The sequence below is a fragment of the Papaver somniferum genome, chromosome 11 (assembly GCF_003573695.1).
Source record: "Papaver somniferum cultivar HN1 chromosome 11, ASM357369v1, whole genome shotgun sequence".
Classification (NCBI taxonomy): Eukaryota; Viridiplantae; Streptophyta; class Magnoliopsida; order Ranunculales; family Papaveraceae; genus Papaver; species Papaver somniferum.
In genome coordinates this window covers 83,835,660-83,848,200 of record NC_039368.1, presented here as the reverse complement: position 1 = coordinate 83,848,200, position 12,541 = coordinate 83,835,660, and the positions used below count along the sequence as shown (strand labels likewise).

The 12,541-nt window shown below is 35.8% G+C and overlaps 1 protein-coding gene across 5 annotated transcripts; it reads right to left on the bottom strand.

Moving 5' to 3' along the window:
• Positions 1–20: 20 nt before the first annotated feature.
• On the bottom strand, positions 21–7,741 carry LOC113321186. 5 transcript variants are annotated; one of them, XR_003346538.1, is made up of 9 exons: positions 7,294–7,739; positions 7,128–7,211; positions 5,525–5,668; positions 4,966–5,114; positions 2,542–2,643; positions 1,530–1,704; positions 1,329–1,434; positions 937–966; positions 21–808 (listed from the first exon to the last, which is right to left on the bottom strand). XR_003346538.1 is itself a non-coding variant. In XM_026569067.1 (7 exons), the coding sequence occupies exons 4-7, from the start codon at positions 5,030–5,032 to the stop codon at positions 681–683; spliced, it is 327 nt and encodes a 108-aa protein (XP_026424852.1). In that variant the 5' UTR covers positions 5,033–5,114; positions 5,525–5,668; positions 7,128–7,211; positions 7,294–7,734; the 3' UTR covers positions 21–680. The 5 variants fall into 5 exon arrangements, 1 of the variants encoding a protein (XP_026424852.1); XR_003346537.1 differs by having other exon boundaries at positions 1,329–1,704; positions 7,294–7,741; XR_003346539.1 differs by lacking the exon at positions 1,530–1,704 and having other exon boundaries at positions 7,294–7,736.
• Positions 7,742–12,541: the final 4,800 nt, after the last annotated feature.

Genomic DNA, 12,541 nt, shown 5'->3' with positions numbered 1-12,541 from the left:
CAGTGATGCATATGTGTCTCCTCCATAATGAATTTCGCATATTTCTTTTTTCTTTTGTATCTAAAAAACGCAGCACACAACAAGCTTGTTTTGTGGAACCCTAATGTGGAAACGCATCTTCTTTGTTTTGTCTTCATAATGATGGCTCTGTCTAGATTTCTCTTGCTTTCTGGATTATTATTGATCTCATCGAACCAACCTTCGTCTGCTTATGGGTATACGTGGAGAGGTGGTTAGAGTTTCTAGCAAAAACTCTGGTGGCTCCAGTGGAGTAATCACGTCACGTGACATTCACGTGCTCCCATCATGTCCCTTTGTCTATTACCCATCATGTAACAAGGTGCTAAGCTAATGGTGGCCTACTGCCCTTTATCCTCCCATGATCCCCTTCATCCAAATATCCTCCTACCTACCAATGTAGGGTAGTAGTACAAATGTAGAATAGTAGTGTTGGCCTACTGCCCTTTAGCTAGAATCATATATCACAGGAACAAATTCATTTTACAGCTTTAACAAACTACAGTTGTTCAAGATCCAAATTTGGAAGAAAAAAGTTTGATGAAAGTACCAACACGACTTGTGCTAAAAAGTATCTCAAGTTACAGACTAAGGAGTGCTACCCAGTGGTTGCGGTTCTATAAAATAATCCACATAAAACAAAGGCGAGATATGTTTACTTGTTACAAGAATTGCACCAAACTGACACTGTGGATTTGACTTGTTGCCTCCACTCGCAGGGGTCTTTCTTCCCTTTGGGGGGTAAGGAGTTGCTTGATGCCCAACATCACCTCTTTCTTGCAGTCAGCACCTGCAAACAAGTCGATATTTTCAGGAAATTAGAACAAAATTGGAAAATGCTCAACGATATAACAATCTAAATCTAATGAGTAAGCAAATGATAAAAGATTTTGCGCTTTCTTAAAAGTAAGTGCTAACCAGAACAGTGTACCTGCAGCAATACGATAACTGCAAAGAAAAACAAATTACAATTAACCTTAAAAAGAAAGAAGGAAAAGAGACAAGGCATTAGGATGCATGCGATAATAAGATTTGAAGATTACATATGAACCCAAATTTGAAGATTGAGTAAAAAAAGTGACACGCACTGTACATAAGGAGCCTATAGTAAGCCAAGTAGACAGTTTGGTAGATGCCTTGTTACGATGAGGTTAAAGCAGTAAAGGAATGCTAGTGAGAAGCAGTACAGCAGTAAATAACGGAACATTATTCTACTGTGAATGATACTACGAAAACCCTTCCTTGATTGAGTGTAATAGGACAGAGAATGATAAAGGATATTTACAAATCCTTGTTATTATTGCACCTACGAGTTCTCAAGGATTCTGGAGGAGTAAAAGCCAGATTTGTCCTGTAACTATTCCCGTCTCTACTATCTTTCATCATACCAAAGCATGAAAATCAAGAGTTACCCTCCTGCAAAATGCTAATCCTAGATGAGCAGATTAACCAGAAATAAAATCCGAAAGTAGGAAAGACTAGTTAAATTAACGGCTGATAGCAATACTCACGTCGTCAAATACAATTCTGTAAGCAGTAAGATCATGGTAAAGTACACGTCCTTTACTAGTATAATATTCTAGAGCTTGTGCAAGATGTGGAACAACCCTTAATTGCATTACCCGTTACATAGGTAGTGATTGCCTCATTCCCATACATTAGAAAAGAGGTTGTCGTACACATGTCCTATCCATCCGAAAAAAAATAGTAACCAAATGGTCACAAAAGGGAGGGATAAGTTTGAAATACGAGTATATTTAGTAGAGAAAATATCCCACAACGTTTCAAATCTGATAACCATATATCCGAATTTACACCCCATTTGGCTACAAATAAATGAGACAGATAACAGTTTTCACATTTTCCACAAACATGAATTCTATTTCCTGGGGCATATTTTTCTAGTTTTCGACTTCCACAAGAGGTTTTCTGAAGGGAAAAAAAAAGAAACAGCATTGTTATAGTTGGATGGTAGGATAAGATGACCCCTATAAACAATTAAAAGACGGCCAAATTAGGGAGTAAAAGAAAAGATGTTAAGAATTGATTGGTACCCTCAAGGCAATCTTTTCTTACTTACATTGTGCATCTGACCTTAAAGGAATGACATTTTCCATCTTTTATCTAATTATCTTTCACTCAGCAACAACATCCACATCAATGGTCATCTATAATTAATATAATGTTCTCCATTCCAACACAACTTCCTTAAACTACCCCTTGGTGACATTCATGACAATCTAACTTTCATTCCCAAGTGTCAATCACTAAAAATCCTCATTTCAACAACGATAAGCCAATTCCCCATGGAAATGCAAAATCAGATTAAAATTTAAAAAGACATTCTGACATGAAAACTCTAACCAGTGAATAAAGCCATGGCGTACTTTCACGATGACGTCATGCAATAAATAATGAAATATTATTCTGCTGAGAATGATGCTACGGAAACCGTTCTTTGATTGAGCATAATAGGACAAAGTAAGATAAAAGATACTAGTAAATCCTTGTCGTGGCACCTACCAGTTCGCAAGTACTCTGGAGGCCTAAAAGCCAAATTTGTACTATAACTTTTCCCGTCTCTACTATTTTTCATCATTCCAAAGCACGAAAGTCTAGGGTTACCTGCAAAATGCTAATACTAGGTGAGCAGACTAACAGAAACAAAATCCAAAATTAGGAAGGAGTAGTTAAATTAACGGATGATTGCAACACTCACGCCATCAAATACAAAAGTGCACATGCTTCACTAGTATTCTAGAGCCTGTGCAAGATGTAGAACAACCCTTAATCGCATTGCCCATTACATAGGCAGTGGTTCCCGTACATAGACAAAAAGGTATTAGGAATGAGGTTGTCATACACATGCCCTATCCATCTAAAGAAGTTACCAAATGGTCAGAAAAGGGCTTAAATAAATTTGAGATACGAGTATACTTAATAGAGGAAAATATCTCACAAGGTTTCAAATCTTTTAACTACATAGATGAATTTACACACAGGTAACAGTTTTCACATTTTCCCCAAACATGAATTCTATTTCTTGGGGCCTAGTTTTCTAGTTTTCGACTTCCACAAGAGGTTTTTCTGGAGGAAGGAAAAAGAGAAAAGAAACAGCATTGGTTATAGCTAGATGGTAGAATAAGATGAGCCCTATAAACAATTAAAGCCAAATCAGGGAGTGAAAGAAACGATGCTAATAATTGATTGGTAACCCACAAAGTCATTCTCTTACGTATGCTGTGCATTTGATCTTGAGGGAATGATATTTTCCATCTTTTATCTAATTCTCTTTCACTCAGCAACAACGTCCACACCAATGGTCATCTAATTAACATAATGTTCTTCATTCCGACAAATTAAACTTCCTTAAACTACTCGTTTCTAACTTTCATTCCAAGTGTCAATCGCTAAAAATCCTCATTTCGACAATGATAAGCCAATTCCCCATGGAAATGCAAAATCAGATTAAATTTAAAAGACATTCTGACATGAAAACTCTAACCAGTGAATAAGCAATCCAACACCAACAGACCAAACAAAACAATTCAACATACTAAGAAGAAACACACTCCAAACAAAACCCTAACTGGTAAAATCACCAATATGCATTACAGTACATTAAATGGAAGTGTTGAATTACGAAGGCAAGAGCATTTTGACTTGTGAACAAAAATACGAGTTACTAAATCCTACAATACAAACTAGGAATATCGGAAAGCAGAAAAATCTGAGATACGAGAATACTTAGTAGAGAAAAATATCCCAAAAGGTTTCAAATCTGTTAACTATATATCTGAATTCAAGATGCCACGGGTCTATTTTTCTAGTTTCCACAGGAGGTTTTTCTGCAGGAAGGACAAAAAGAAAAGAACGGCATTTTGTATAGTTAAATGGCAGGATAAGACGAGCCCTATAAACAATTAAAAGACCGCCAAATTAGGGAGTAAGAAAATGATGTCAAGAGTTGATTGGTAACCCTCAAAGTCATTCTTTTTAATACACGCTCCAATCCTTGCATCTGATCATGATGAATTTCCATCTTTTATCTAACTTTCTTTCACTCAGCAACAACATCCACATCAATGGTCATCTAATTAACATAATGTTCTTCATTCCCACACAATAAACTCCCTTAAACTACCCCCTTTGGTGACATTTCATGACAATCTAACTTTCATCCCCAAGAGTCGATCACTAAAAATCCTCATATGAACAATGATAAGCCCTTCCCCATGGAAATGCAAAATCAGACTAAACTTAGAAAAGATATGTTCTAACATGAAAACTCTAACCAGTGAATAACCAATCCAACACCAACAGACCAAAACAAAACAAATCAACATACGAAGAAACACACTCCAAACAGAACAGTTATTTTTCTCATAGACACCGTCCCTCAAAAATAATTGATCATACAACATGGCCAAAGTAACCTAGATACAAAAATATAAAAACAGAATAAATCCAAGGACCTGAGAAGTTCAGAAACAATATAAATGCATATAAGAGGATTTCTGAATATCCTATAGAAAGATATGTAGTTGAGCATTTATCATTTTATCGTGTACAGATTCAAGAATTTCAGAAAAAGTGTGACAAACGCCTGCCTTGGAAACAGACTCAAGAAACATGCCAGGTCGTACAGGAAGTAGTTTGCATCCAGAAACACTAGTCGGAAAACAACAATGATTCAGAAATGCACATCGAAACACGTTCTTCAAAGTTCAGATTACGATTTCATTCAAGTCTATCACAACACACCCTTCCAGTAATCCCTCTAGGTATCTTCTCAAGAAACAGACTCAAGAAACATGGCAGGTCGTACAGGAAGTGGTTTGCATCCAGAAACACTAGTCTGGAAACAACAATGATTCAGAAATGCAAATCGAAACACGTTCTTCAAATTTCAGATTATGATATTCATTCAAGTCTAACACAACTCACCATTCAAGTCTAGGTATCTTCTCTGTATTGGTTTTGTCATTCTCGTCACTTTTGACTTCACCTTCATCTTTTCCTTGTATTACATTTCTAATCATCTCTTCAACAGTTTCCCCGTGTCATAAAGCAACTAGCTTTGACAGAAAGTTCACCTGCATTTTAACAAGGATTGTTTCAGGAAAAGTGAATCAGATTAACAACTATGATCATTGGATTTCTCTTGTGAGAGTAAATCCCTATTACTTAGGAGTCGAAACTCAAATTGTTGGCCGAACTTTTAGCTTGCAATTTTTTTACACCTTCGGTGCAAGGTGTTTACATGTGTTTGGCATTGAGAATGAACAAATAAAAACTGACTGTTGTTAATTGGCATAATAATTCAAAGATGGCTTCAAGAATGAGGTCTGTGAGATCTATTCTGATTATATAGAGCAAGTTTCAAGTTTCTAAGCGCATGAATTCAGTAATGCATCTCCTGATTTTGAGATATAAACAAATGCACCTTTGCGAGGTTGCAAGTAATGCTATAACTTGAGAATAAATCACGAGAGAGGGAGATAACCTCTGCTTCAGGGAGAGCAGTGAAGGCCCGGTCATTCCTTACATCAAAAACTCCACCTCCCATCATATTCCAAGCTTCTTCTCTAATCAGAACAGGCCTTGCAAGTAGGTTTTGATCAGGAACAACGGGCCTAGATTCCGTTGTCTGCAAAATAAGGTTAATGGATATAAGTGGGTCAAATTGCTAAGACACAAAAGAGAATCAGAATTTTGAGATTAATTTAGCATCCTACACCACTAAAGACAAACACAGCAGTTTTCAGCTCCATTAGTAATAGAAATGTTCAAGCAGACCTGCAGCCACCCTTCACTGAAATTAATAGGAATCTGTATAATCTCCATGTGAAATTTACTTAGCTACAATTCAATATTTTGGTCAACTTTCCTGTGCTTAAATTAGAATAACTACACTTGAGAATATGGACAGGCTAAATATCCAATGGAACATAGTATCTTGAATAAACTTTTCAAGACATACAAATACTTAACGAGTCACCCATATAATATGGAAGATATGATGTATAACCGGGTTCAAGAAACAAACACTACACCAATCTGATGTCACAATTTTAGACAAGCAAGGGATGAAGATCAATTTAGTTACTCCAAGTGTATGTAAATGTAACCATGATATGGAAACACAGCGACCTCAAAATGACACAGTATGGGGCGTTGAACATGGTTTGATATTCTTTAAGATTTTGAAATAAATTAGTTGTGCTTTATTTGCTTTAGGCTTTTGTGAAACCCAAGACGCTAATGGTGACTGCAATCTCCACAATTGTGTCTAGCAGTGTCATGACCCAAGTACGAATGTTGATGCGTACTGTAGACACCTCAAATTTTTAAATAATGCAGGACCCTTGTTGCTTGGTCCTAAATTGGTGCAGAAATTCAGTTTTGTGCTATCCCAAACGTATCTATAGGCTAATTGCGCAGCATGATGATCTACATCGATCTAAACTGGGAGAAGTCAAACTAAGGAGCTAAGCTATCATTTAGTTTGTAACTTATGATATACGAACATGCACTCATTGCCGTTTCTATCTGCATCTTGGTTAACACTTAGAATTTTTTACTGTTCCGTAGCTCTTCAACTAACCAGAGCAATACTTAAGAATTAAGATACTGAGCATAAATGCATAATATTCAGTTTACCACTGAGGCTTAAATGCGTCGGGTGTTTACCACTGAGGCATCAATATGAGTAGATAACCTAAACCACTTGGCATTTGGTCTTTGAGGTCAATATTCAGTTTCTACGATTTGGTTAGCAATTACAGAAAAGAAAATGAGACGTCCAATCAGGACAAGGATATGCCACTTCTTTAATAGTCTTTAAGATTTATTTATGGGCCTAAAATTGATTATCGATAAGTTTCTACAAGATATTCAAGGCCATTGTGCCAGTACTACTACCTCTAGTAAACAAGAGCTACACACCCCAAACATAACCCAAACTACACCATCCCTAAAAAATAATCGATCATAAAACATGGCAAAAGTAACCTAGAATACAGAAATATAAATCACACAATAAATCCATCAATTCAAAATCAAGTTCTGCAAATGAATCAGGTATCAAACAAAAAATAAAATCTGACCTAGTTCTGCTCAGCAATCAGCATACAATTTCTCCACCAGCTTCTTGTCCCTTCTCCCACATAGCCGTTACCGATATGCTCCAGCTGCAAAATTAACATAATCGTCAATGAAGTATAAATATAACAAAAACCAAGAAAATTAGGGTTATCATTTCGTGTTACTTACTCTGGCATTAGCTGCTTCTGTAAATGTAATACTGAGAATCACCCAAAACACACAAACAAATCCACCGATAATTCCAGGTGGAAGAATAGCTTCTAACCATAAAATCTTCAGTGACTCTTCTTCGATATACAGATGATGAAATAAAAGGGGGTGGGTTTGATTTCTTCTTTGGTTACAAGACGAAATAGAAGAACAGTTGATTAGAACCCTAACAGATAAGAAATTAAACAAAAGAAAATGGTTTACAGTTAAGATTCAAGAAGGCAATGATGGTTCACAATTGAGATTGGAGGAACAAAATGGAGGGAAGCTTGAGGTGGAATCATGGTTTCTGAGAGAAATGGGAGAAACGGCAAGGTTTAATTTTCTGGAAAAAAAAAAAAAAGAAGACTACCCCTTGTTTGTTTGGGTGTGACTCGGGACTGGACCGAGCCAGATGTGAGAACGTTTTTTCATTCTTCCAAGGCCGAACACTGTGGTGAAGGATTTCCCTTGTTATAGCTTATATAAATGTGTCTGAGACCAACCTCTCTATAGCCAACAGTGCTAAACGGAAATTGAGTACTCCATCCATACCTATTTTTCAGGGAAATATTGTTTTTTTTTGTACCATTAGATAGGGGGAATGGCAATTTCAATGTGGCTTTTAACTATTTTATTCTTATTTATGTTGCTTGGTTATCATCATAATTGAGTTTATGTCTCTAACATAGGAAATATAACAAAGAGCAAAACAGGAAGAAACATGGATATTTGTGAAATCAAAAAAAGTTTCTTAATCTAAAAAAATTTGTCCCTCCGCCTACATATTTGGTACGGAGGGAGTTTTTGATTTTTGTTTTACCTCAATAAAAAAAACCGTTCGAGTATTAGTCTAATGTCCTCGGAATCTTACTCGGGCTAATATATGTGACTCGGTCCACTATGAGGTATTTGAGTAGAGTATAATTATGTAATTCACTCGTTGGGCACATATCTAAATGGATTAAAAAAAATGATTATATTATCATAATTTTAATCATTTTTTAGTACGATGCAACGAGTCATTTTCAGATGTAATAGATCGAAATACACGAATCGGTTGAGTAAAAAATAAACAAACAACACAAACAGACCATATCATATGATTGCCGCAATGACAACTTGTGTTGTCAAGAGACTAATTTATCCTGAACCTTAGTGATGATAAGCTTAAAGCGGGCAGATTGGAAAAAGGCTTTGTTGTTTATGTGGAGAAATGTTTTTGCAGAATAACACATTATATTTTAAAATTGGATAACTTTTCTTGAAACTAAACTGAGATTACGAACCTACGAAAATCTAAAAATTACTTTAAATCAATTGGATTGGTCATAACTCGACAATCATCGTGTGGTTATTCCTCCAACGTCATAGGTCCTAATATCAACACTTTCGACGCCAATAATAGAATCACTATTAATACCTATACTGGAGATTTTTAAAGTTAGCCAAGCCGAAGTACTATGCGTTTTATTGTGGAAGATCAAGAGCTAGTTAATTAGAATATTTTTGGTGGTGAAAAGTATTGCCAGATAATTACTACTCAAGTTATTACTCAGGTCGACATCAATTTTTGAGTTCAATGGTCTATTTTATGGTGTCCTACTCAACAATTATCAACTTACTCAAAGTATATTATTTTTCGGACCGGTCGTTTTATAATATTTGGTCAACTTGAAGATGACTTCTTTTCGAAATGACGAGCATGATGTGTGGCACACGTTCTTTGGTATTTTGTTAGTTAGGGACGAATTCTTTTCAAAATGGTGAATCTGATGTAGGACATTTACTAGATTTAGTCATGTTCCATCAATCCGTAAAGAATAAACCAAGTTCAGGAAAGATTGTTTATTTTATTTTGAACTTAAGATGCTAGAAAGTGTAAATCCTTTGAAAAGAAATTAACAAGTAATTAATCATGAAAATCAATTTTTGAAACAAATGGGTGGATTAGGTAACTTATTCGTAAGTTTAGCTTTTGTTTCTAATTCATTTTCCTTATAAAGCATAGTTTGGACAACTTAGGCATGTTAAAGAGTGGTCCATATTTTTACTAGGGAAAGCTAAACCTAAGACTGTAAAATGATCAGTTGAATTAAATTTCAATAATAAATGCTCTATTAAATATTTGTTTAATTAATCAAATAAATATGCTTTCATTAATACAATACATAACAAATTTATCTTATATATTAAATCAGTAGACATTAATGGTGGTTGTGATGGTGGGTGGGGTGGTGGATAATGGTGGTGGATGTTGGTGAGATTGGTGGAGTGATGACGTTAATGGTGGTGGTGGTGGAAGAAGTAGTGGTAGTGGGATGAGAAAGATGTCGTAAGGTAGATAAATTAGTTAGTTACCTTTGGTTTATTTTTTATTTGATATTATTATTTTCTTAAATTTAAAATAATACTTTCATAAATAGAGTACATAATAAATTCATATTATACTGAATAAGGGCGCACAGGAACCGAGCCGGACCGACGGACCGTCCCGGAACCGGTGGAACCGTACCTGTTTTTGTCCCGAACCGAGAAAGGGGGTACAGGTACCGGTCCAAAAAATAGGAACCGAGGCTAGGGAGGTACAGGTACTCGGACCTACCCATATCCCGTGCCGAACTGTACCGAGTGTACCGATCATTTGTGATCGTTAGATTTAATTTCTATCTAATCTAACGATGGTAGATATCTAGTATATATAGGAATGAAGTAAGGGTTAGAAACAGAAGTGATTCATTTTCTTTTTCCTTCTTCTTCTTCGCCGCTCTCCTGTCCTGAGTCTCCTCCTCCATCACTGTGTTCATAAGAACACACGTTAAACAAAACCAAATCCATCACTGTTTGTTTGATTAATTCTTCTACCATGGTTACTAGCTATCCAGAAGGACTTGTTGTGCCACAAGTCAATCTTGTATTGACCAACAATGTAGTTTGGCGTGTGGTTGGGGCAAAGAGTTCTTTGAAGTATGTTAATGACAATGTGTTGTGTTTGGGGTTCATTGATGGAGGTTTGAAGGCAAGGACTTCGATAGTTATCGGTGGGCATCAACTGCAGGATAATCTCTTGGAGTTTGATATTCCAAGGTCGAGAGTAGGATTCAGTCAACCCTTGTATCAATTAGTAAGTCCGAAAGAACACATTAATACTGAATGTTTTTTGGTAACTGAATCTGAAAGTATGTTCTTGCACTTTATGAATGTCATGTGAGACTATTGTTGTGTGTTTTCTTTCTAACATTTCAACCTAGAACTCAATTTGTCTGGAAAAATGACAGAAAAATCTGTCTTTGAATTCTGACAGAAAGTATCGATTGGTACCGGAACCGTACCTGGTACCGTACGTGTACCGAATGGTACCGGAACCGAGGTACAAGGTACAGGTACCGGTCCAAAATTTTGGAACCGAGCCTAGGGAGATACAGGTACTCGGTCTGGGCAGGAACCGAGCCGAACCGTACCGTGTGCACCCTTAATACTGAATCAGTGGACATTAATATTGGTTGTCATGGTGGGCGGGGGTGGTGGATCACCGGTGGGGATAATGGCGGAGTGATGACGTTAATGGTGATGGTGTTGTAAAAAGTAGTGGTAGGGAAAGCTAAATATACGGATGTAAAATGATCAGTTTAATTAAAATTTTCAATAATAAAGGTTCTATTAGTATTTCATAATAACTGTTTGTTTAATTAATCAAATAAATATGCTTTCATTTATACAATACATAATAAATTTATCTTATATAAATCAGTAGACATTAATGGTGGTTGTGATGGTGGGTGGGGGTGGAGGATCAACATTGGGGATAATGGTGGTGGGTGTTGGTGAAAATGGTGGAGTGATGAGTTAATGGTGGTGGTAGTGGTGGAAGAAGTAGTGGTAGTGGGATGAGAAAGGTGTCTTAAGATAGATAAATTACTTAGTTATTCTTGGTTTAATTTTTTATTCGAGACTATTTTTTTTAAAATAAAATAATACGTTCGTTAGTGCAGTACATAATAAATTTATATTATATTGAATCAATGGATATTAATATTGGTTGTGATGGTGGGCGAGGGTGGTGGATCAGCGGTGGGATTAATGGCGGTGGGTGTTGGATGTGAGAATGGTGGAGTGATGACGTTAATGGTGGTGGTGCTGGAAGAAGAAGTGGGATGAAAAATGTGTCCTAAGGTAGATAAATTACTTAGTTACTTTGGTTTATTTTTTTATTTGATATTCGTTTTTAAATTTGTTTTTCTTTTATTTTATTCTTTTTTAAATTTAAAATAATACATTCATTAGTATAGTACATGATAAATTTATATCATATTGAATCATTGGACATTAATATTAGTTGTAATGGCGGGCGGGGGTGGTGGATCACCGGTGGGGATAATGGTGATGGGTGTTCGACATGAGAATAGTGCAGTGATGACGTTAATGGTGGTGGTGCTGGAAGAAGTAGTGGTAGTGGGATGAGAAATGTGTCATAAGGCAGATAAATTACTTAGTTACCCTTGGTAAATTTTTTTTGATGTTAGTTTTTAAATTTATTTTTCTTTTATTTTTTAATTATTTTAAATTAAAATAAATATTATAAGCCAGATATTTGTCGAGTCGGGACAGGAAAGAAAATGAATGGTCGACGACTATAAGGAAACCAAGCTCATTTTGAAAGTTAGATACCAAACCAATATAAAGCGCGGTTATAATTGAAAAAATTATTTTGCATAAAAAATACATCAGAAGGCTTTATTAGATAACAAAAGAACAAAGGTTTACACTTAGTTGATGGGTAGCCGAGCGACAAACTAGGCCCCAACCCTTTTTGACATCTAAAAAATTATTTACATGTAAATTCTAAATAATGTTTTATTTTGCATTCGCATTTGGACAAGTTAGGCAAGATAAGAAGCGGCTGAGATTTTTTTAGAGAAAAGATATATCAATGGTTATGGTCGTTTACATCATTATTGTATCACTAACTTCACATAATAGATATTTTACTAATCTCTCATTATAAATGAAATAAATAAATAATAAATTTGTTAATGATCATTACGGATGATCAGGGTGGTTTTTGTGAGTGATGGTGCATGGAGCCGGTGACGATATTGTTAGTGGTGGAAAAGATAGTGGTGATCAGTGGTTCTGGTGATGGTAATGAAGGTGCTCAGTTTGTTAGTGACAATGTTTATTTTATGTCGTTAAGACATAAGTAACATTTATTACAGAAGTTGTGGTT